At 38.7% G+C, this 27,468-nt stretch overlaps 1 protein-coding gene across 14 annotated transcripts in view; it reads left to right on the top strand.

Moving 5' to 3' along the window:
- Window positions 1-27,468, top strand: part of LOC141900900 (multiple PDZ domain protein-like) — a 157,633-nt gene that overhangs the window by 11,163 nt on the left and 119,002 nt on the right. For 13 of the 14 annotated variants that reach the window (XR_012618788.1, XR_012618789.1, XM_074787966.1 and 10 more), the window contains exon 3: window positions 1,893-2,460. Coding sequence is in view for 11 of the 14 variants with exons in the window: in XM_074787966.1 (XP_074644067.1) it covers window positions 1,893-2,460 (568 nt within the window). In the remaining 3 variants the exon portion in view is untranslated. Of the gene's footprint in view, window positions 1-1,892; window positions 2,461-15,021; window positions 15,516-27,468 lie in introns of those variants that run through there. The other variant, XM_074787973.1, reaches the window with a different exon arrangement.

Raw genomic sequence — 27,468 nt, 5'->3', positions numbered from 1 at the left:
TCTTACCAAATCCTGTTAAATTGTGTTTGGTCGCTTAATGTGGTTTTCTATTGAGTGGTGCTTATCGATCGAGACTGTACATTAATTCCTCTCTTATTGCCAGGTAAGGCTTGAATACGCGCCACTCTGCCGTCATCGTCGTCGTTGTTATGCGATAAAGTTCAGCAGGTTCTCTACAAGTCAGAATTATCGGTTGGTAGATGGTGGAATAAGTGACAGCTATTGTCTAAAAACAAGCACTACGACTGCGTTCTGCCGATAAACTCGATTATTTGTGTCTGAAAGCGGCTGTGTAGCGTATTGACTGTTTTTATACCCGAGATGATATTATGAATATAGCTGAACTCCCAACATCGGCGGGTACACTAGCCACTGAATGCAAGTTGCATGTTAGATATTAAAAGAAGCAGAGATCCATATCTTTTTTAACTGTACATGCCAACAACTGTTTTGATAGGAAGATAGCCCCGGCTTGATATCGTCCGATCCCATATGGCTTCAATTCCATTGTTATCTGCATTTTTTAAAGGTATGAATGAAGAAAACTTGCACATTGCCCCATGCTTAACTATCGCTAGTTTGGACCCGGTTCTGAGGGAACTTCCATTGACTCGAAAGTGATTTTGAAATATTCAATTCTTGAAAGATTTCAAAAGCAGCGCTTCTGATTTTCAGTATTTTGTTACAATTTGTTCTGAGAAATACTGATTTAATTTATTTGATGTGAACAAGTATTCAAATGATGTTACTGATCAATTTGAACATTTCCTTCATATTTCAATGTTCAACCTGTTATCAATATGGCACTCTTCAGAGGTTGGCAGCCCTTCATACAGAACTGTAAATGGAGACATTCAAAATTGTCTCGATTTCAATCGAACTAGATACAGGCCTAACACAGTTATTCAGTACAGTTGTTTATACCTTGAAATTGGATAATATGAAATCTATGTAGTTTCGACAAGTTATATAGATTTCATATCTAGTTGAAAACACATGTTTTGCATACACGTTCTCTTGAAGTAATGAAATTTCCAGCCGATAGCATAATGACGTCTGAGTATCGAGTTGAGTTGTGTATTCATAACAATATTCAATTCACCTACTCAGTTGTGCAGCACTTCATTAACCAATCTTTAATTTTTTTATGCGCCCCGCATCATGTTTATTCTCTGATATCGATTCATTAGTCGTGTGACTATAGATCCGTATGCTGGATAATTTTCTCCCTCGCTGTTTTGAACTGATACAGTCGTATAACCGCAGCGTGAAAGCATTAATCCATAAAATGAATCCCTCTCTATGGACCCAATTAGTTGGTTGGTTCGTCTGAACCGTGGGTCACTCAATCAAGAAATGTGGGTTTTTTTTGTTTTTGTTTTTTACAATAAACGATAGATCAGTTACGATGAAATCATTTTCAAGCATTTTCTATTGCGACAAACCTCTTTTGCATTGGATGTCATCGGTCGATATGAATTTTCAATATTGTCGTCAATATTTTGTATTTTATAGATCGCGCTAGGTTTTCTGAAGCTACGATAATTGCTGCAATACAACCTAAATTTGAGACATAATGATTTAGCAAACTGGTTATATTTCATCCCAATAAGAAAATGTAATCGATTTCCGTAGAGTTGTTTTCGATTTCATCAATTCTTAACAATGGCATCGTATGAAACGTAGAATTTGTGTGCGAACGTTTTTCTGATTGTCAGTTGTTGACTCCGCAGCATTGTAAAACCAGTTGTAACTCTGTCTCTTCCCTCTCTCTCTGTAAAGTAATGAATGGCGAAAAACACATTAGTCAGGCTTTAATAGATAACGTATCCTCTTTCTTTGAGGCGGTGCAGTGTCTCGTTACTAATTTGTGGTTCGGTTTCTCATTGCAGAGTCTCAGGATGCCCTACAGCTGCTCGAACGGCTTCAGGAGAAACTGAATAGTAAAGGTGATGTCAGCGATGAACAGGATCTCGCCGCTTTGATTCACATGTTAGAAAGTCCACTCTTCAATCAGCTTTTGACGATTCAAGATTCCATCGCCGAATTGAAGAGATATCACCAAAGCGGCGCCTTGATCCACGCGGATGACTTCGACTTCTGTCCTGAAAGCGGCGATTTGATCGTGTCGGAGGAGCTGCAGTCGCGACTGGAAACCGGCGAAGGCCCGAGCGGTTATGAAAACGGAGAACCGCTAACCGAAAACGAAGAGATCGCGTACGAAAATGAAACCTACGACATGGTCGCGGCGACGCCGATGTACGAAGAGAAACCATTCGATCCGGAAGAGTTTGAAGCAGCCGTCATCCAGATGGCAAATGACCGCGATACGCTCGTCATCGACTTGTTCAAGCCTGAAAACGCCAGTCTTGGTTTCAGCGTGGTCGGGCTGAAGAGCGAAAGTCGAGGCGAACTCGGTATTTTCGTGCAAGAAATACAGCCAGATGGTCTGGCAGCACGGTAAGTACGCTGGCCCTCACCGACATGAAAGCTGTATTCCTAAAAAATCGGAATAGAAGTGTTATCCCCATTGAAATACTTATCTATATGCTTAATATATGCTTTACATTTGTAACTTTTAAGCTTTATTGGAACCACTTTCCAGGGTTTGCTTGAAGCCCTACTGACTGAACCTAAACTCTTAGTGATGTCTAGTTTTGATGTACAAATGGGATTTAGTTGCACAACATTGACTGAACCCTCTTATTATCGTTTAGTAGTGTATATCATGATTGATGAACGGGTTGTTGAAACTTTGTTTAATTTGATGTACAGTAGACTCCGCCTAAGCCTGATCCTATCAAATGATCCAACTCGAGTGGATTCTACTGTAATTGTCGTTAAAAATGAAGCTCTGTTAGAAGTGAGAGGAAGTTACGTCCGTCTGCGTCTATCTATTTCACATGATACTGATTATTGTCGGAGACTATTAAGGTAATTGCGATGATATGGTTGTTAATATTGCGCATCCCTCGTGGCATTAAGTCGACTTCGCTGCTGTTGCTGAAAGGATTGATTTGATGGATGCCTCGACGTCCAACGATATATAAGTCACTTTTACTGATGCTTCGAGAGAGCGCATGACGACGATGAAGGGAATAGCCATTCGGCTTGTCACCGACGTGAAATCGACTTCGTGACAAATGTTTCCTGGCGAACAGCTACAAGAAAAAGGTGAAACGCAAATGATCTACAGGGTCAAACGAAGACCGGCATCCATCATGTTAAAATATTGCCTTCAGATATTGCTATTGTGACCGAGTTGAAAAATCATCTCTTTTGAATGACTATCACACATTGCGAACGATGCAGAATATTTTTCTTCCTTGTATCGCTGACTGTTTTTTTTTCTCTTTCTGGGAGATTGATAGAATTGCTGTTGGAAACTTCGTCTGCGAAGATCTCTCGGCAGATCAAACTTTCCGCTTCTTGCTGGAAGTGATTTAGGATGATTCCGATGGTGATGAAATCGTTCCAGGGGAGAATTATAGATTGCCGTACACACGATACGGCAATTATTGGCATCGGCTAATATCCCTTAGTCCTTACAGGTATCTATCAATCTCAAAATCCTTACAGCTACGTAGTAATCATCCAATCAATAACCGAGAAACTGTTATCCACTTTCTACGCCGTGAGTTCTGAGAGAAAAAGTGCGAAAATCATACGTTGTTAGACAACTTTAAAAATCCTGCTCGGCAAAACATCGATAATTGTTACGTAGGTAGGTATACGTGCGTAAGGTTGCCAGTTCCATCATTGACTGCCTGGAATCTTTCTCATGAGAAAGTGACTTCAAAATTGCTGTATATCAGCGCATCAATAAGGCAAATTTGTTCGAGTCTTCGCTTCGCCTCGTACAAAATCAGTGAAACAGGTATGATTTTGATGGCAAATGAATGCTTTTACTTTGAAAGGTATAGATATGTATGTATTTACATATAACCAGATAGAAACCGTCATACAGACTGCGCCCATATCTCCGGCAACAGTTTATTAGATTCTGGTGATATTTTTTATTGCTGTGTCAATCGTCGTGTTGACAGAGCCGTTGTCGATATCAGACCGATCCGATTGCTCCTGCGGCTTTTTGTAGGATGAGCGTTTCTTCTGGCTTGGTCATTTTCATATCGGCGTCGGCGAAATATCATTGGATCGTTGCCCTCGCAGTCGCAAGTTTACCTTGAGTTGAAATCGATTTGCAGATTGTGCGGCACGGACGTCAATCGAAATTGATTTTAATCTTCGGAAATTAATTCAAGAACTTGTCATTTTTTCTGTGCCGTGATAGTCTCTCCGTCCTCCCACTCTCTCCTCTCTCACCTCTCTTTTTCTCTTGGCAGGCATCGATTTTGACTGCGATTGAAAATTTGTGTACAGTAACATAAGGCTTCGATTAAACTCACTGGCGTTTGCTGTCGACTAATAAGCCTCTCCTGCCAGAACGGTTTTAATGAGCTTAGCTCAAACAGTAATGGTTTTAATGAAAAATACCTTGCGGTGCTGTTTCACATTCGATACTCCCTAGACTGGATTATGTAGTGTCTGGTTTGTCATTTCCAATGATCATTGTTCGCTGGTCCGGAGACTTAGTTTCATTAACTAAGTCTGTAAATCGCTTAATGCACACTGCTTAATTAATTATCGTCAACTGTTCCATTGATTCTTAGACAGATTAAAGAGCAGCAGCCCATGGGTATAGTGTAGTGTCTTCGTGAATGCGACCAGCCAATAATGGCCATAGGGTCCATTAATAATTGCTTGATCAAATCCAACAAGTTTCAAATGCATAGATAGATATCCTGGATATCTTTTTTTAAACGCCTGCCAGTTCGAAGTTTCTATTTCCCAATGGATGGGTAAACCAAATAAGAACCATTGACCAAGCAAATTTCTGGTCTGGATTGCAGGACTGATGAGACTTAAGTACATGAAAGACCTATGACTTATAATAACAAAGCAAATTTGTCTCTTGGATAAAAAACAGAGGTTATTTCCTAATGGTATCATTGAGTTACCTCGCTTTTACAAAGACCAATTCATGTATTTGAATTGTATAATGGATCACAATATTTGCTGTATGGTGTTGTATACCATATGCATGCAAAAAACGTTGATGCATTGTCCATGAAGAAAATGTCCTGTCTCATTATTATATTCTCATAGACTTTGTCTCTGAGGTTTATGATTTTCTGATGTTGGATTCCAATTTGAACAATTGTACCCATGGGTAGTAGGCATGTGTTGCGCATAATCTGTGGATACATTACATGTTGAAGTCATTCCGGGATTTGAAGTGGAATACGATAAATCGAATTCTGTCTTCTTCAATCCATGGCATTGCTTGTATAACGCATTACAGAGGGTGGCTGCTGCGCGGACTGAAGCTTGCATCACCGAGCCAAAACCCTCAACAGATAGTTCTGAATTTTTGATGATCGTATCCTATTTCATTCGATGCTGCAATTTTGAAATTTGAAGTGTATTCATTATCTGCCTACTGAAATATTTACATGTATCCGATATGATTGACTGGGATAATGCAAAGTATTGTTTTTTTATACAGACTCAATTTATGAATTAGAAAGATCTTTCAATACTCCTAGTTTTGGATTTTTTTTTGTTTTCCATGGATAGGAAGTAACAGTGACTGAGACACCAAGGTATTCCACCAGATGGCATGACCAACAGTTGGACACATGTTCATTTCAGTAAACTTAATGTGGATGCTTCAACTCCTGATTCTCGAGAAGATGGGATTAATGATACAATACTTAGTAGTTTATTACTGATCGGCACAACAAATCTTTTGTTGAAATCTAAACCACTAATTTACGAACTGCAAGGGCACCTGGTGGATCCTCAATTTCCGCAGTAAGCTCCATTGCAGCGAGGACGATCACGCGAGTCAGTGGTTTGCACCTGCGTAGATAAGATTACTTTATGGTCATTATCAGCCACTCACCGATAAATGTTAGCCGCCGATCTGGACAATTCATACCTTCTCCGAGTGAAATGATGGCCAAATATTTGAAGTAGAAGATGATGGCATTCAGAGTAGAGGGAGGCGGCCTCTATGTACACAATACATATACAGTGCGCTATCATCCAAACGTAATTGTCTGATGACGATCATCTGAAGATGAGGTCAATATCAATACGACACTGCGAGGAATGTTCAGTGTACATATAGTACAAATTTATATGAATATCTGCTTCCAGCGACACCAAATGACTCTTGCAAACGCATGATAGTTGTTGGAAGAAATGTGCCATTCGACGCCGCCGACCTTGTATTGAAATTTACGTAGAATAGGCCAGCATCGATGTTAATGGTGATCAATCACATCCGGACGGAACCCCTAATTTCACAGTCTGTCTAGTTTGAAGATCAATCTAACGATCAGTCTGTATAGCTGTTTTTAATCGATGATCGCGTTGTAAATATTAGTCTGTACGGCGAGACGATTGGTCGATCACGAGACGGGAGTGATCCCTGCAAAATATACAGCCAGACAATGAGAGATAAAGATTTAGACATGACGACAAAAGCCGCATTCGTCCGTATTTTTGCTCGATAAAAAGAAAAGAAGATGAAGATTTAGATGATGTTACTTGATTTATATATATTTCCTGATAATGTGCATGTCCTATCCTAAATGATGAAAAGGACCCACCCACTAGCACGCAACCAGAGGTCCAATTAAGAAATACTTGAAGATTGATTTAGGTTGTTAGATACCCACATCCAAAAAATGGCGAATCATTTATTTATTCATTTAATAACTAAATCAATAGATACCAGAATCAAAAAATTATTAATTTGTTCTACACGTAGATATATGTGTATATGTATGTATACATACAGATGTAAAATAACAGAGGAGCAACCAGAGGAAAGCAAGGCTTGTAATATCAGGCACCCTGAAAATGGAATATATTCTTGTCATTGAATTATAGAAATTTATCGATATTAAACATCAAGTGAGAAGAAATCCAGCATTGATGTCCTACCTATCACACCTGGTGGATTTCCCCCACTTAACGTAGCAGCAGCAGCAGCCTCAAATGGGTCCTCATTGTCGTTGTGGATTATTCTATACACTAGGCCCTTGTACCGTTGATTAGGTTGTAAAAAGATCACACACTTTCGCGTCGAACTCAATGAAAAAACACTCGATTACATGAATTGACTCATCAATGTTTCCATCGTAACTCGTAGTTGTTTTCAGTCGACTGTTTCAGTCATCGTCGTCGTCCGTCATTATCCATTTCCGCGGCGATGGGTAATAGTCACCGCGACATCGTCATCTACGACGAAACATCACGTCCATTACGAGCTTTGAAATCATCCGAAAGCGTGAATGTCGCCACTTGGCGCTCGTTTCATTATTCAACGTGTTTAATCTGGGGGTTGTTTTATTACCTTAGTTTTCTTGTTGTCTACTGATTGTCCATTAATTATCTGCTATGAAACGCCGAGTGGAAGGTTGAGGTGATGATGTTGTCGTTGCGCTCTAAGAGAATGTAGCGACTTGTCATCGAATGAAGGATACGTTTGCCTATGAGCGCGTGCTTAATGCTTCAGGTGATTTCGCAATCTTTCTTAATTAAGTGAAATGTCTCACGGCGATGACTTCCCGTATGATCTGCTGGAGTATTGAAAAACCACTTGAAAGGTTATTACAGCGTTACGCGAGCGTTCTCGTATAAAAGTCGAGGAGAAAGACGAAAAAATGAGGAACGAAGAAAACATTTGTATTTCGGTTGTAGTGCCAGTTGGATTCATAAAAACCGGAGAAAAACTGCGTGGAAATTCACTGCACTATCGAAAACAGTTTGGAAGGTCATGAGAGAACATTTCTCACTTATTTACATAAGTCAAGATATGTCGAGAGAATGAAAGGAAAATCTCCACACAAGCACAATATTTTTTAATAAAAACTTCAAGAAGCCCCTTATTAGAAAATATATCCATGATTAGGACTAATTTTCAAAAGGATATCCATATACTTTTTATTTTGAAATGAGTTGGCATTTTCCACTAGTCCGACCACTTTTTAGTGCTATTTGAAAAAAATGAATGCTGCAACTAAGTGCCTGTACTATGTGCTTGTTCTACTGCTTGGAAAAGACGCCTTGTCGCAACTCGCAACCGGAGAAAAACTGCGTGGAAATTCACTGCACTATCGAAAACAGTTTGGAAGGTCATGAGAGAACATTCCTCACTTATTTACATAAGTCAAGATATGTCGAGAGAATGAAAGGAAAATCTCCACACAAGCACAATATTTTTTAATAAAAACTTCAAGAAGCCCCTTATTAGAAAATATATCCATTCTGTCAAGTTTGACTGGGAAGCTGATAATGGGTAATATATGTTGAGTTTGCAGTACAGGAATATCATAACTTGTAAACGATGTCGAGGAAATTGTATACAAAGTGGCGCTATGGATTTTATATCGAAATCTGATGCAAATCAGTGTCCAATGTCAAATGAAATCAGTTTATATCAGATCTGCTTATTACGAGCCAAACACGAACGAATGTGGCCACAAATTTACTGTCATTTACAATCTTATGACCATTGAGAAATGTATGTACGGAATGTATAATTCTTATAATAGATATTCCGTTCGGCGACTCGTTCATTAAGAAAGTGATCAAGTCTATAATTTGTTCGATTTTTCGAAACTTACCTCCAGCCATCTTAGGATGATATTGTCTTCATAACTGTTGTGGATTGTGCGAAGACTGACCTACCTCACTAAAAAGTAGGAATGATTAGGACTAATTTTCAAAAGGATATCCATATACTTTTTAATTTGAAATGAGTTGGCATTTTCCACTAGTTCGACCACTTTTTAGTGCTATTTGAAAAAAATGAATGCTGCAACTAAGTGCCTGTACTATGTGCTTGTTCTACTGCTTGGAAAAGACGCCTTGTCGCAACTCGCAGTCGAATGGTTTAGTCTGATGTTCTTGTAGCTTACTAGTGTAACGCTGTCATATATGAATGACAGAATTATAGCAATTTTCTCGAATTTATCACGCCACAAAATGTGAATTGGGCGAGCGAGATGTGCATGTTCACTCGAATCATACCAAAACGACAACGGAATGAATATAGTCGGCGATGATATCTATCGGGCTGTCAATCGATGAAATAGATCTTGTGTGAAAAATGTCTGGTTTTACTTTTAGTGTAGGTTTTTGAATATGAGTTCATTTGAACCGCAAGAATTCGGTTGGATCTCTGTTTTCCGCTCCTGTTGGGGATTTTCTACAAATCTACTGATGGACCATTAGATTATTGCTTTAGCCCATCATTTCATCAATATATTCTCCACGTTTTCACAATTACTCTCGGACCATCGTCATGAAATGGTACACATGAAGTACCATGACCATGATGTTGGATAGGTCACTCTCTGATGTACGCTTATATGATTGGATTTTCAAGATCGGGCCTTGCTGAAGTTGCACTTACCCAGGAAGATCTCTCCTCTCGATAACACTCTACTTATTGAACTATTGGCAAGAATTCCATCTTTGTACACGTCCATCTCTCAATGTTCCGATGTAATTTCTAAGATTTTAGTTCCCCAGGTTCAATATCCACTCACTTGTACTCAGACTTACATACTTCATTTATTACGTGGTGAGTATCAATATCATCGGTGATATCGATTATGAAAAGGTTGTTAAAGTCAGAACAATCTATATACATGACTGCGTCTTACGAGATGTGCACCTCAACCTCTGTTCGATTTGTCATTTTGTGGTGATGATGTTCGATTATTATGAAACATGTCTACGGGCCTCTTCAGCAGGTACCTCATCGGTTACTTGCTCAAACACTGCTCGCAAGTATCTTTTTTTCATCTGAATGTGTTATTGCTGAACTGCTTTCAATCGTGCCTCGATCCTGGCCTCATTGCAATCGGTTGTTTTATTCATGAAGTGTTCGCAATTAGAAATTTAAAAAAGATTATGAAAAACTTCATGCGTGTAGGCACTTTTTTAAAGCCTCCTGTTGTTTGTATGTCCACTTTAGTATGCCTATTATATCAAGTTGTTGCATATATATCAATATCCTTGTACATACAATACCAGCTCAAATGTGACTATAATATGAAGTGTCAAATTACTTCTTATGAAATGTCGATATTTTTAGCTACAATTTGGTGATGAATTCGATACTTGCGGCATATTGGCGGCACTTCTAGCAACTTCATCTGATGGAAATACGTCGTTGCCACCCTTCGTGAAAAATTAATTGTTTGCTTTGTATCGTGACTTATTGCGAGGAAGTTCGGGCTAAATTGATTTTTGAAGGTGCACGACTAGCGTATGCGTTACTGTTTGTGCGTGGAGCCAGCGCTAACATGAATTAATTACTAACGAAATCAATGTCGCAGATGTTTTTCATGATTATCGAATATACAGCAATATATTGTCAAACAAAACGGGGAGGGGGACAGTTGTTAGCATTTTATGAAGAGTGAAATCGAAGGAATATGCACTGGAAACAATGAAAACCATTCGAAGGTTTCACTTTCTACGGATTTTGATTCAAATGAGATTTATTTCGTTATTTTCAGCCCACTCGGGACTTCAGAGGCTATTCTTTTAACTCTTTGTTCATTTCATTTTGTTTCAAATCGATGTTGTTAATTGTGGTTTCAATCATTCAGTAGTTGGAACTGAATGACTACCTTCCCTGAATTCCCCGACTGCCTGTGTGAGGTACTTGTAACGTGTAAAGTATTGTCCAGTAAAGCATGAAATGGATCTCTCTGAAAAAAAAAACAATTAAGATGTGCCGACAGGAAAAAGCCCAGTTCTGTTGATTTATCTTCTTTAATCTTGATAATACCTAGTATACCGTAATTAGATTTTCAAGTGACTGTATTGGCAGCAATTGATTTTGTGACTAAGTCGTGGTTATCAAGCTCAGCTTCCTGATGATGGTCAATGCTCTTAATAATATTCCGACCTGCTCAGGCATTGCTCTATGTCTAATTATGTGTAACTAATTAACTGTCTCGAGCCTCAAGCTTTAACAGCGGTGAGAATTGTAGTATTTCGATCCAAGTTAATGGAGTGATGCGTCTAGTGGAAGTAGCCATGTTAGTTTGAATTAGGTCCATGATGTAGCACCAACTTTTAGACTATTATTGGGTTACAGTACTGGGTCATTACATATTGTGAAATAGTGAAGTCTTGATATATACAGTAACAGTAGAACCTGCTTAATGAGGATGGTTGGATGTGGATTTCTGCTCAGACAATACTGCGATCCAGTCATGATTATATGAGTTTTGATATGGATTCTACATCGTTGCTATGTAATCCTAATTGGTTCTTACTGTAACAACAAAACACACTTCGAAATTGTCGAAATTCAATTGTTGCTATGCCTGTTGATCTGTACGACGATTTGGATTTCATCCGCTTCCTTGAAATGTTTTATTTGTCCTGGATTTTAGACTAAATGCGTCGGCATTTCAAACAGCCGTTGATTAACTCGGCGTTGTAGGTTGCCATAATTTGAAACCTGTTCAAATATATCCGAGTAAATCTCATCGACGTATCAACCATCGGAATATTCGATTATAAATCATAACGCTTAAGCTTAATGCTTTTAGATATCTTCGCTTGGAAAACAATAATGATTTACTTTATCTGCAATTTCAGTCGAACGCAAACATATGCGGTTTATTACATGCCTCGGGCTGCAGATCTTAACACAATTGAATGGGGGGGGGGGGGGGCTTCGTATCTTCGTACACATTTAAATTAGATTTACGATGATTGGTTTTTCGGAATTGTTTTCTTTTGTAAAGGTGAAATGATTACGTATTATTCAATTTTTTTTAAAGGCAATGTTATTCAGTGTCATCTTATCCAGTCATTAATCAAGTTCGTATCATGCATTTTTATGGCTTTTTTATTCACTTCCTGCGAATGTTTTGATCTATGCCAATCTTCGAAAAATTAATGGAGTTTAAAATGAAAACTTCCTTTGAACGGGCACGTCGGGCTGTGCGCTAATGGACGATAAATCAGTGCATATGTATTATCAACTTTGATTCATAGGTCCCCTCAGGAACCATTATCGGCTAGGATGGAAGCCGATTTCCTTTTTTATTTGCAGATACTGGCGTCCCTAACGGCATACCGGTAATGTCCGCAGGTAATCAGTTATTCTTTGTGTACGTGTATGCTGAACACATTCAACAACAACGATTGAGGGTTATTTCTACAGTCCCATACTCCCAAAATAAAAACTAGATGTCTTACATCTCTCAATGCAGGAGCAAAGCGAAATAATCCCCCTGTATATTGAAAGAACGGATATTTATCTTTGTTTCCACATAGAAGACTTTAGAATAAACATTCATACATCGAGACCACTTGTAAAATGTTTTTTTCAGGTCAATCTCAATTATTGATGAAAGTTTAAATGATTTTATCCGAAATGGGTTTTTGAGCTTTGTTCAATACATCGTGTTTCAATTTGAGCCCTGGCCAAAACCGATTGATTTTTTTATGATTAATTCATGATTCAACTATTCAAATAGAAAATTAACTCACAGCTTTGGGAGATCAGGATATGGATATAGATGATCTTTGAAGTGATATAAGCAAGCAATTAAATTTTCTTTCGAATATTTTTGTCTGTTTTTGGCCAAATTGGCCTGGAACCATTTTTCACACTGGTGCCAAATGGGCCTGTTCCTGTTTGGCCCGGGGCAAATTTTAGCACTGGTCAAATTATAGGCACGACCACACAGAAACGATAAAGCTGGGTCAAATTGACACAGATCAGGTCTGAGGGACTTACTTTGCTTAGTTTAAACATTGTTTTAGTGTTGAATGAGTGGTTTTTGTATGAACGCGCTCTCTGATTGGCACGGGCCAAATTTGACTTGGGCCTGAATCGTGCCAATTTGGCCCAAGTCGTCTCCGTGTGACGACGGCTCATGTCTTTGATACAAATTTTGATCGATTAACAGTTGAGGTTCTAAGTAAAGAAACAATTTTCAAGTTCTTATTTTTTCATCTTTTCTGAGATAGTTTGTGACGTGAATGACACATATGTTCTGTAGTCGTCATACTGCAATATATCAATGTTATAACGATGTGCGAGCGATGCTGATTTTGTATATTTCATTATTGTCGAATACGATTGACTGGCCGGATAAAGGTATAGATGGCATCTCAGAGGCTGACAGCGCAAGCTTTCATCCATTCTTCTCTCGGATTGGTGATATTACAGCGATCCTTCTTTCAATGTAAAATTTCATTCTTTATGGATCATTGGATATCTTAGAATTAATTATCTATCTTCGTTGATGAAATCCACGTTAAGATGATTAAAATCTATGTAATTAGTATAGCTAAAAGTTAAGTCTGAACTCTAGATTATGCATATATCATATTTTGCCCAGATGAATTCATATCTGATTGTTATTGAATTGTCAATGACATGAAAATTCATTATCAACATATATAGACTGTGGCCCATTAGTGATGCAATTATAGGAATTCTATTAAATGAGTATTGGTTTTCTTTCAATATTGTCATTCTTATCTTCTTCTTGTGCGTTTTATTCACCAATTTCTATCATTAGAAATATGTGTTATAACTCACTGTCACGTGTCATTCACTGTAGACAACATTGTATGGTAACAAGTGTCCACATTTGAATCTTTTTACCTCCAAATTTAACGTGGCCTGTTTAGATTTTTCATAAAAATGTACCCACTTCGACGCAAGAAATACAATTCACTTCCTGGGAATGTGAGATTAATTCACGCGAATTAATTTTCACTTGAACTGCTGTTTTATATGTTTGCTACGTTTTAATACGTTTTTAAAAAAAGTCCGCGTCCAGTTCGTTTATCGTTACCATGGTTGCGTACCAACTGATATGCTTCGCAACTGCGTGGCCAGATGGCGTTAATGTTTCCGCTGTGGCCAATTCGCATAATCAATGCTGGCATAAATTATGAATTCGTCGTCTTGTTTTTTTATGTCGCGACTAGCGTACTTTTGCCGTGGAACCGACTATGATGAAGATATCCTAAGGGAATAGATACGTATCGTACTGAAGGGCATACATTAAGGCATCTTGTGATCGAAACAACAAATCATAATGCGTCGATTTCAGTTTTGACATAATTGAATTGCACTGTTTTTGAGACATGAGAGACATTTAAAAAATGAGTACGTCTCGAATGCATCGAACATGCTTTTAATCCACGCCACTTCAGCTGCTTCTGTTATATTTTTTTATTGTATTGAATTTCTCATAAACCGCTGCTACGGTAACACATGTTTGAATTGTCACCAACCCAGGCACTCCGGCATATGTTATCGGTACATGATTCGAATAGGCCTATATCTCATTGCTCGGAAGAACGTGATGTATTGCTAATACACAGCTGAAGACGTTTTTTGTTGTATATTATACATGATTCATATCTCGGCAGGTGATAACGCCGCATCGCTATAGCTCGGTTGGTTGGCATTTCCTCACTCAGTTCTCCACGGGAGAGAGAGAACAGTAGCCTGCCTTCCTCCCCTATTGATTATTTACAGTGGATCATCCCTTAATTGCCAGGCATTTTAGAGTACAGATAGCGAAATCATGGCGCGTGTTGAGAGTCCAGCGTGGATACCGTATCGCCGCAGCGTTACGTCCGATACCAGTTAGCCGGTGTTCGCTCCGTAGCTCGGTCGTAGGATTCGTATTCGTGTGTTTCGTATTGGATACTTTCACCGCGTGGTAAGTCGTATGCTGTTGCGTGTGTCATGCTATGCATGAATCGCGGGATCTATTACTACGCTGCGACGCCGTTATGCGTAGATGTGTCACATGTTTGAGTCATTTATGCGACGCTGCGACCGCCGGACATTCCGTCGACGACGACAACACATCTGTTGCATTCGGACTCCATTCATGAGTCGCGTCCATTGATTCGAGGCAAATCTATTGTCGCGCTTCGTATATCGGTTTTACTTCTCTCAATAAATTGCTAATCAATCATCGATATCTATCCAAATCTATCTATCTACCTGCATGGGCGCGTTGTTGGCTGCCGGACAGAGGATGAAAGACAAAAGTGACCATCGTAGCGATTGCGGGTTAATTGCGCCGGTTCAATAAGTTAATAACAACAACTGCAGACAGCCGACGACTGACGATATCATCCCAATTAATGTTTCAATTAAATTTGTCACTGCCGGAACACAGTCGGAAGTATCAACAGTGTGCACTGTAACAGCCGGAGAGAGTAGTTGGAGGCGTTTTCGAGGCGGCTGTTGTAGTTTGGTAGGTAGTTGTATACGATGCTACAGTCGTTGAGACAGGTTGACTCGTTCTATGCAATTGACAGATCGTGGAATATTGTCATCGATGCGAGAACGTAACGCCGGTATATATCGGTCAGCGGAGATTATATCACCTCGCTCACGCGTATGGAATATACAAAATACTTGTTCGGTAAGTAACAACGACCTTTTTTCAGCGTGCCGATTAGGAAGGGTAGCATTTGGTTTTTTTGAAGTCTTCTTCCGAATAGGAAATTTCGAACATTTCATTTTTTGAAAATATTTTTTACTCTTCGCATAGTTGATCGAGGTGGTGCTGGAAATTTCTTGATCTTTTTTCGTGTTGCATATTATCATCATCATCTGATTGCTGGCCTGTATTAGTTTAGGGATTTGAAACACTTTCTCATCACCATTGTTGTCATCAAATTCAGCAATGATTACTGTTGTGCTCTGTTTATTAACCCATGGCAGACAAGACTAGCGTATGTTGTATTGAGAAGACTAGTGATAAGATGAGATGATTAAGTGCAGCTTCCTGTAAGCTTCTGTTGTATAAGATGAAATGAGACTATGACTACACGATTACATAATTGTGAGTGCAGCATACCTGTGGGTGTATTTTTGTTATGGTCAGCAGTATTATCAATAAAGTGAGCTTTCCTTCTCGATCTATATGGGTAGTTTTGACTCATGATTTGCATGATAAGTTGTTAGTTGGAGGCTGAAGTAATCTTTTCCAGTGGATGTAATGGATTACCGGGTTTAATAAACACATATGCCTGCTCTAATGTTTACTTCGACACTTTCCCCACTGTCTTCCTGTTGGCAATCTGGTTCATTTATGGGGCTTTGCACGCCTGCAGCTATTTTGTAGATAGAAAGCAATACCGACTGTCTCGTGGCTGGTTTAGTTTGTTTTTTTCATCAGCACGTACATATGCTTTTATATCATCAGCGTGCTAAATATGAAAGATAATGCAATTGGATATTTCTCATATACATTTCAAGAACAAGAACAATACTGTGGTTTATTCAGACACTACGATGATGATGATGTTCATTTTCATGATCATATTTCATTTTGCACAGACTGATTGCATTTAGGGCCATAACTACCTGATTGCCTGTATGGGTAGGGGCATGGGCGGCAGGAAGATGAAGAAAAACGATACATTTGGATTTTACTTAAGTATTGTACGTAATCTATCCTCTCAATGGAGTTTCATAGACGCATACGTATGAAAATGTGAATTGAAACTCTCAAATGCTATGGTACCTTCTCTCACTTCTCTCTCTCTAATAGGTTACATAACGCACATATTTACATGGGTGCAATTCTTCATAAAATACTGATGAAACAGTCACTTATGTTTCATGCGAGGCATAATGTATAGTTAGTTGTTTTCAATCGACATTTGAAAAACGGCTGGTTTTATGAAATAGCGTATCGACAGTCGATAAGCGTTTAGTCATGGATTTGCAAATATGCTTCAACGCGAAAAAAATACAATAGCACGTATATCCACATTTTCAGATATCTACACACACTGGCATGTCAAGTAGGAGAAATAATGTGAACATTTTTTTTCTCCATACTCCGATCAATCACTCTTTCACTCTTGTAGATTTGATGTACTTCAACACAGCACATGTTGCTGCTCGGTCTTTGATCGATATATCCATGCAGTTATTAACTTGACAAGATATATCATAATTCTATATAGAAATGCTCACATAAGAAGGTATAGGATGATTGATAAATGGTTGGTGACGTTGGACGCAGGTTCCGGTAGAACGTTAGATTTGTTCCACATTATAAGACCTCTGACACTGGAAGGGATTTTTACCAACTCCACCTAAAACCCTTTGTAGCCAATTCAAATCATTTCCAAGCACACTGCCGTGTATTGATGCCATTTTAGTTCCGGACGACTCCTGAATCCGGCTCCATTTTCCTACTTTCGGATTCCATGAGATATATCTGTACAGTAAATATACTAGAGATTGATATAAACTCGTAGCGTGTGTTCTTGTGTGTAAGGAAGCACGTTTATGCTGATAATTATGCACAGGTTGGAAGCGTTGCTGATTAAATCTTTGAGTCAGTTCAAATGAAAGTTCATCTCAAGGTTTTTGACCAGAGTTTACTAAAACCAGTTCAGATAAGCACACTTAGCGATTTTAAGTTGCGAATGGAGAGATTTTTTAATCTTCGGCAACTTTTGATTAAATCGTCGATGATCCTAGCCCCACCCCCGACTGCATGCTTGATGATTTTTTGGCCGAATGCTGTAAAGTGGCGCCACTAGTTGTCGGCGCTGCTTTTTTTGGAGGCCGCCATTTTGTCAATGGTACATGATTTTTGTCTCATTGAAGATTGGCTGTTTGTAAGGGGATGCAAAGCGACTTATTGCTAGTCACCGTACACTAGGTGACTGACGGTGATTTGCTGCTGATTTTGTTGTCGAATATCTAAGATGCTAGACACTGAGCAATCTTGCTGCTGGTGACCAGTGGCCGTACACTATGTGATATTGTAGTGAATTTGTGTTACGAAAAAAATCTGAATGATAATTCTTAGCATGCTTCTCTATTGTCACGATCACACAAGCGTTCTTTTTTTGGCGTGAACCAAATTTGATCCAGGCCAATTTGGGCTGGGGCAAATCGTCTCAGTTTGATGGCGTCTTATCATTCGTCGCATGGATATAGCTGTGGTAGATTATCTTGTTAGATGAAAGCTAGATTTATTTACGCGACTTTTTGTAGCCTTGTAGTCAAAATGCCTTTTTGAAACCATATTTCATCACGCATATGATTATTGATACGCGTATCGATAGGCGTACAGCTTGCACATGGTTTTATATGTTTTCCATTCGCGTCTGGCTCGTATACACACTGTGGGGTCTCCGTTGCTTGGCTAGTTTTACCATGTTACCACATTATTGACAGGATTGTGGCTTACTGTTTTACATTTGAATAATTAGATACAACGTTATTCACCGCCGCCGCTGCGCACACCCAGCGATGACAACGACGACGATGATTTCTAGTCATATTCTCGCCGTTACTGAAGTCACGTTATTAGATTACATTAGGCTATTAGTTGATTATCATCGGGCATAGTAGTGTTCATATCATGTATAACTACCAGGAGGATTAGTTCGGTCAATTTCGGTTTACCGATAATTGTCGAAAATACGATTACCGACCACTCGGTTTCATGTTGCTTTACGCTCAAATCTATCTGTAATTGCATATTTAAAGAACTATGACTTTGAAATTGAATTAGATGCGCGCATTGAAAGTAATTGTCATGATGTAAATGCTTAATAGCGCTTGTACCAATCCTTTTGCGTATTTTTGCTTGTACGCAGTTAGTTATTGTCTCATCGGATGATAGCTCAGACGAGCATTTCGATATTTTCTGCCTGCCGAAATGAAAGCCTCAGTTTGTATGCACAGGATGTTTGACATGAGAAATTGCCTGGAAAGAAATATTTCCTCTAAGAATTTAGATCACTAGCAGTGATTGTACAGAGATGATTTGGCCCAGGCTAAATTGGCACAGATCAGGCCAGTCAAATTTTCGAAGGAGCCAAATTTGGCCCGTTCACACATAAACCACACACTTGATACTTATCAATGTTTAAACAAAGTGAAGTGAGTTACTCCCGGAATCATTTGCTTTTCACAGGCAGTAATTTGACCCATGCTCAGGCATGGTCCAACGTTTTTGGTCGGGCCAAATGTGGATTTGGGCTAAACAGGCATGGACCCATTTGGCACCCGTGTGAACAGCGGTATGGGCCAACAACTCTTGTGTGATCGTGGCTACTAAGTGAGCTGGGTTTTTCAAGTTGTTCCATTTGCTCCCAGCATCAGATGTTAGCACGCACTATTTTGATGCATGACAAATTTGGCCCAAGTTGAAAACGCTTGTGCAGTTGCGGCTGTGGTGACGAATATGTATTGTCTTTGTTGTTGACATTATGAAGTATATTCATAAATTTCTGAAAGGTCGAAGTGTGGTTAAATCACGCTCCATTCATTCAGAAATCTAATCCATCAAAGTATTTTAAGGCGTTTAACCGCTGCACTTCAGTAACGTTTCGTTGTTAAATAAAGCGCGAGTGCTGATGGGCATTAAACGCAGGAAGCATGTACGCAAACTATTAGCTTTCAAACCCCCGGAAATAATGTTACATGATGAATAAGCATATATTGATGCGGAGTCCATCCTTTGTACTCATCCATCTTGCCGAACCGGGGTCCGTGATGATGCATCGACGGACTCTCCAAGCATTAGAGGCAGGATGTTTTTATTCGTTCTCCACTGTTACCGCAAATCCTGTGCATAAAAATGGATGATTCCGGATAATGGAATATAGGCACGATTTGATGATTATCGGCCCTGTTACCGGAATGTTTACCGATATGTAAGCGTCATCGCCACCGGAGACACGAGCAACAGCAGCACGAGCACCGACGACGCGGTATGCTGACTGTACACCACAAGGGATTCAACTATATAGATTGTGGACGTTTGGCTTTTATGTGTTAGCGTATCGAGATGATTGTCTTTCGACACGCTTGATTTCGTCTCCGTGAATTGTTTTGTGGCGAGATGGCCTCAATGCGTCAGTATCTGTATACCCGAGATTGATGCCTTGACGTGCAATTTCCCAGTTTCAATGACGGATGGTAGCCGGATGAAACTTGCTGATAAGCAAGTCACTGCTGACTGATTTGGCCTTAAAAAAATTAAAAATCATCTAACTCCAACATCATAAACAGCACACTTTGTCGAGCATTTCAGGGCATACTTACCCAGTTTCACCATTTGACTTGGCTCTTGGTGATGTTAATCATATTCCCAACTAAGGCTCTGCAGTCTCAGTAATGTATGATAGATATTGTTAGGTTACTATAAGAGTGTTATATTGAGCTCATTAGTTGAATAACATACAAGGTGGGACTGGGTTGCCTAATTGTATGTTGGGAATGTCAGAATTTAGAATTAAACTTCGCGATTTATTCCGGGTTTGATTATCGGTCTCGCTGTATAAGACAGAAAGCCTCGAGGCTGTGCATGATGTGATTGTGGGCGCGCTAATGTGGTAGAAAACTTCATTGATCGGCGTCTTGCTTAAATAGAATTTCCCAGTGAAATTTCATTGTCGCTCGGCAAATAAGCTGAATAAACTGTAACTTATTTGATAAATCAACGAAAATGTTTCCGAAAGAATGTTGCAAATTGGTTTAATGACGAACTTGTTCTGTATTGAACATTGGTTAAGCTGAAAGTGGAAGACATTGGCATAACCAGTTGCAGAATTAATCGAACTTTCCCGAACTGAACTGCTCGCCGTGATATAGCGACTGACAGAAGTAATTTTTGAAGAACCGTTTGTGAACGTGTTCAGCAATGACAACTAACAAACCCTGATGGGGCAAGTGTGTAATAGCTTGTCCTAACAATTGTAGCAATAAAATATGGGCAGCATTTTGATGGATATAACACCTCCCAAAAATGAAAAACATTGACCGTTTTTCCGTATAATTATGATGCTCTTCACGGTATTGAGTTTAATAGATGTACTCGATCATTTTGCCATGAGCAACGTGTTTGTGCTGTCAATTTCATTATCGTATGCACTAAATTTTGGATGATTTGTGAGAAAACAAAAGTTTATGCATATTATCCGATAAGGCAGCTTTTCACCTCAACATCAAGCATATCCGCAAGTCAATTTATTCAATTACCATGTAAGAATACTATCGTTTTCAAAATTTGGTCTTCTTTAGATTATTATGTTTCCTGGTGGTGGGAGATCTTATCTTACTCAGTGTGCACTGTCCTCGTGAGATTTTTTAGCATGATACAGATTGCAATTCTTCATAGATAAATATGGTGTAAGGATTGTTACAGGTGAGATATCTAGCCTTAGATGTTATCGGCAATCTGATATTGCCATACCCGGTTGCCATCTTGAATGTCTTGTTAGCATGATACAGGCTTCAAATCTGAATGGACCCGAAACGTGGTGTAAGGATTGGCAGAGGTGAGATGTCCAGCCATTTTGAAAATGAAGATTGTTAGTTGAAGATCTAATGTGTCTGCCATCCGGGCCATCTTGAATTTCTTGATATCGCGTTACAGCCTGCAATCAGGAATAGTTTTTCTCTAAACTCGATATGAGGGTTTAGACAGGTAAACAGATTCTATAATATACAAATTAAATGAACAATTGAGTATTTTCTATGAACTATGTTATATGTTAGCTTTCATCGCTATCTTGTTTGATAACTGTTTGCTTCCCCCCAGGGGACATACATAGCAAATGCCACATTCTATTTGAAATTAAAATATTTTATTATACGTTCACATAAGTGTTGCGTTCATATGATAGAGACTCGACTATATCTCCTCGTGCATCTAATTTTATACATTTCATGAGTTGAATATTTGCATTCTAATCACGTTTTTTGCTTGTTTTGTTCGAAGTTTTACATCAGCTATACGGCGTATGAATGCGTCTTTTCTCGCGAAATGTCAATTCTGCAATATTTTCGCGACGTCGTCGTCGTCGACGGGTTCAATGAAATCTTGACGGTCTCCTTCGTCGCATCGTAAGACGAAACAGTCTCATTAACCATTCTCTCATGGAAATGTCGAACTATCATTGATGTCAAAGCCTGTCATTTTAATTATGCTCATGTAATTGAGTTAAGTGTTTGGTGACATTTTCCCATTTTCACAAAATGATTAAAGTTTCTGTTTGGCTTGTCGACCTTGACCCCTGTCAGCAAGTATTTCCTAGCATGTACACACTTTTCTGCTGCTTCCTTTGCATCATAACTTCTGCTTCCATATTTACCTTCCACCTTGAACCCATTGATTGAAGTCATTGATTATTACAACATAGCACTATTTTCACCTTTTTTTCCCTGTTATGGCAACTCCCACCTCTTTCCTTTCTTCCTCTAGGCACCACTCATTCCCCTCATACGTACCATCTCTTCTTTCCCTTCCCTCGTTATGCATTCTGTCTCCTTTATTTCCCACTTCTGCTCCTTCCATTATTCCAACATCCACAATGGCTGAATTTCCATTCCAATGTCCTTCACCTTCTCTATCTTCTTCAAGTACCTCCTCAATCCGTGCCCACTCATCTTCCATTCCCGGTACTGTCCTGCTCGCCTGAATATTTCGCGCACTCCCCATTTTCTCATCCTGTCTGTGAATTAATTCATTGATTCACCACACTGCGATGACAAACACAATGGAATCAATTGCATTTCGAATCTCCGCGAAACACTGATTGAGAAATTAGATTAGCATCAACTTAGTCTCGTTAATAACTTATTACATTACTTTACATTTACACATTCGTTCTTGTTGACAACGACTGGTACACGACCACCATATTCTCAGGTATATATATATATATATATATATATATATATATATATATATATATATATATATATATATATATATATATATATATATATATATATATATATATATATACCTGAGAATATGGTGGTCGTGTACCTGTCGTTGTCAAAAAGAACGAATGTGTAAATGTAAAGTAATGTAATAAGTTATTAACCTTCATATATATATATATATATATATATATACCTGTCTTAATGCCATGCTTTTATTAGAGCAAACTTTATTGGCGTTTTGGTTGAGAACGGTTCTTTTTATGTGCAACTGTGATACACCCTTTGGTTCATACACCAAAATTGAATGCCTGTTTAAACGAGCTCTAGTGTGCTATTTGTTTCAAGCAGTTATTTGTTTCGTAGAGGAAAATTATATATGTTAATATATATATATATATATATGATATATATACATGTTAATATTATGTTAATATAATATTTCCCGTGTATATGCACCTGTGTTGATATTACGCGCGGTGACTATTTCAGTGAGTGAATGAAATTTCTCTGACTGCAACTTCCAACCATTTCATCAACAACAGTTATAGTCACGATATCACGAAGTTAGCTACCTGATAGCAAATTGGTCCACGCTTGTCTGTTTGATACGGGCTAGTTTGCCTGACCAAAATGTTGGATCAGGCACCTGCCAAATTTTAGCATGGTTCGAATTATTCCGTGTGATTGCTAATTGGTTCTGGAGGTGACTCACGTCGCTTGTTATTGCATCGTTTTTGTAGCATTTTCATAACAAGCGACTTATTTACATTTGACTGCGCTCTCTAATTAAAGACACAGGCTAAATATGACTCGGGTCCTCTGGGCCAGTTTGACCTAAGCCAAATAGTCTCAGTGGGATTGCGGCTTATAGGTACGCATCTTCACACACGTTCAGCTATATCCCATACAGTGGTTATTGTGGATGTAATTAGTGTAGTATTTGATAGAAAAGATTTAACTGCAACAAACTTGCCTGTGTTCATCAATCTTGATTGTGTTATTGGCCTGCCAATGAGTACATGTTCACATTCGCACTAGTTTATAGTAGTTTGCAAGTAGTTGATCCTCAAATGATGAATCACAAGTAATGTCTTACTTTGCTGAAGTTCATGTTTAATGGGCTGAAGTGTTTGTCCTTTCCTCAGCGCCGCGTGTATTTGTCAATTTTGATCACGAATGAATAAAACGTGGTCGTCAACGCTCGTTTTCCACGATGCAAATCTTAATTGATTTATTGCTCGGGCCCCGTTCATCACTTTCCAATCATCCTTTATCTACGCAATCTTGTTCTCAGATCCGTTTGAGCCCGCCGACGCGACGTCAACTCCTGTTGCAGTTGAAAAAAACATTTTGCTGATTGGAATAAAGTGATTTTCATATCAATGGTTTTTCATTTCTGTAGCTGTTCTTCGCATGTTAGGGTATGCTATCCCCTGAGCAATATTCCTAAGACTACTTATTGTCTGACCTTTCCCTCATGCTCTTTAGATTTGGTTGAACTGTGGGCTGATTTCAGTCTGGTTACTTCAAGGTTGAAAGCACCTGTAATCAGCTCAAGTTTCCTGGTCAATGAGATGATCTTATGCCTCGTAACTGACTCACAGTCGAGTAAGTAAAAACGAAGCGATGTGAGTAGTGCTTGCTAGCATCGTTGACGATGCTAGCAAGCACTACTCACTATGACGGCTATGATTTTTGAACGGCGATGGCTGCGATGAATTACTCGGTTTCTCGATCAAATTAATATCGCATTTACTTTCACGATTAATGAGTTTGAAACGCTGTATCGCGTGTTTAAATCAAATGAATGATTCCGATAATATTTTATCTACCTCGGTAATTGATTTGCATTTTGTCCTCTGATTCTTCGTCTACCGATATGACCTTTCCCGGATTGTTTGAAACATTTATCTTTGAATGTTGCCAATATATTTCCAAGCTTATCTTAATGCCATGCTTTTATTAGAGCAAACTTCATCGGCGTTTTGGTTGAGAACGGTTCTTTTTATGTGCAACTGTGATAACCCTTTGGTTCATACACCAAAATTGAATGCCTGTTTAAACGAGCTCTAGTGTGCTATTTGTTTCAAGCAGTTATTTGTTTCGTAGAGGAAAATTTTTAAACAGAGCGGGCACATAATAAACCACTTCCGTTGACTGGTACACGACCACCATATTCTCAGGTATATATATATATATATATATATATATATATATATATATATATATATATATATATATATATATATATATATATATATATATATATATATATATATATACCTGAGAATATGGTGGTCGTGTACCTGTCGTTGTCAAAAAGAACGAATGTGTAAATGTAAAGTAATGTAATAAGTTATTAACCTTCATATATATATATATATATATATATATACCTGTCTTAATGCCATGCTTTTATTAGAGCAAACTTTATTGGCGTTTTGGTTGAGAACGGTTCTTTTTATGTGCAACTGTGATACACCCTTTGGTTCATACACCAAAATTGAATGCCTGTTTAAACGAGCTCTAGTGTGCTATTTGTTTCAAGCAGTTATTTGTTTCGTAGAGGAAAATTATATATGTTAATATATATATATATATATATGATATATATACATGTTAATATTATGTTAATATAATATTTCCCGTGTATATGCACCTGTGTTGATATTACGCGCGGTGACTATTTCAGTGAGTGAATGAAATTTCTCTGACTGCAACTTCCAACCATTTCATCAACAACAGTTATAGTCACGATATCACGAAGTTAGCTACCTGATAGCAAATTGGTCCACGCTTGTCTGTTTGATACGGGCTAGTTTGCCTGACCAAAATGTTGGATCAGGCACCTGCCAAATTTTAGCATGGTTCGAATTATTCCGTGTGATTGCTAATTGGTTCTGGAGGTGACTCACGTCGCTTGTTATTGCATCGTTTTTGTAGCATTTTCATAACAAGCGACTTATTTACATTTGACTGCGCTCTCTAATTAAAGACACAGGCTAAATATGACTCGGGTCCTCTGGGCCAGTTTGACCTAAGCCAAATAGTCTCAGTGGGATTGCGGCTTATAGGTACGCATCTTCACACACGTTCAGCTATATCCCATACAGTGGTTATTGTGGATGTAATTAGTGTAGTATTTGATAGAAAAGATTTAACTGCAACAAACTTGCCTGTGTTCATCAATCTTGATTGTGTTATTGGCCTGCCAATGAGTACATGTTCACATTCGCACTAGTTTATAGTAGTTTGCAAGTAGTTGATCCTCAAATGATGAATCACAAGTAATGTCTTACTTTGCTGAAGTTCATGTTTAATGGGCTGAAGTGTTTGTCCTTTCCTCAGCGCCGCGTGTATTTGTCAATTTTGATCACGAATGAATAAAACGTGGTCGTCAACGCTCGTTTTCCACGATGCAAATCTTAATTGATTTATTGCTCGGGCCCCGTTCATCACTTTCCAATCATCCTTTATCTACGCAATCTTGTTCTCAGATCCGTTTGAGCCCGCCGACGCGACGTCAACTCCTGTTGCAGTTGAAAAAAACATTTTGCTGATTGGAATAAAGTGATTTTCATATCAATGGTTTTTCATTTCTGTAGCTGTTCTTCGCATGTTAGGGTATGCTATCCCCTGAGCAATATTCCTAAGACTACTTATTGTCTGACCTTTCCCTCATGCTCTTTAGATTTGGTTGAACTGTGGGCTGATTTCAGTCTGGTTACTTCAAGGTTGAAAGCACCTGTAATCAGCTCAAGTTTCCTGGTCAATGAGATGATCTTATGCCTCGTAACTGACTCACAGTCGAGTAAGTAAAAACGAAGCGATGTGAGTAGTGCTTGCTAGCATCGTTGACGATGCTAGCAAGCACTACTCACTATGACGGCTATGATTTTTGAACGGCGATGGCTGCGATGAATTACTCGGTTTCTCGATCAAATTAATATCGCATTTACTTTCACGATTAATGAGTTTGAAACGCTGTATCGCGTGTTTAAATCAAATGAATGATTCCGATAATATTTTATCTACCTCGGTAATTGATTTGCATTTTGTCCTCTGATTCTTCGTCTACCGATATGACCTTTCCCGGATTGTTTGAAACATTTATCTTTGAATGTTGCCAATATATTTCCAAGCTTATCTTAATGCCATGCTTTTATTAGAGCAAACTTCATCGGCGTTTTGGTTGAGAACGGTTCTTTTTATGTGCAACTGTGATAACCCTTTGGTTCATACACCAAAATTGAATGCCTGTTTAAACGAGCTCTAGTGTGCTATTTGTTTCAAGCAGTTATTTGTTTCGTAGAGGAAAATTTTTAAACAGAGCGGGCACATAATAAACCACTTCCGTTGTGTTAAAATTGATCTTCGCCGTTGACATTGTAGAGTACCGGTACTTTTTCTGCTGTGTGTCATTCTTGTTGCTATTACTTGATAATTTGTTCTATCAGCCTGTATTGACAGTTAATGGCGCGCATTAGTTGAACGTAAAACTATTACAAGTAATGGCCGTGCAATCATCTAAGCATCTGCTTCAACACAGCGTCGACTTTTTGGGGTAATTTCGTCAAATTTGTTGTGCATCACGCGATAACCGTTGTCCAAATTGACCGAACATATGGCGCTGCTTCGCAATGCCGTTGATGATATTGACAGTC

Source organism: Tubulanus polymorphus, chromosome 2 (genome assembly GCF_964204645.1).
Source record: "Tubulanus polymorphus chromosome 2, tnTubPoly1.2, whole genome shotgun sequence".
NCBI classification, from domain to species: Eukaryota; Metazoa; Nemertea; class Palaeonemertea; order Tubulaniformes; family Tubulanidae; genus Tubulanus; species Tubulanus polymorphus.
This window is presented reverse-complemented; position numbering and strand designations above follow the sequence as displayed.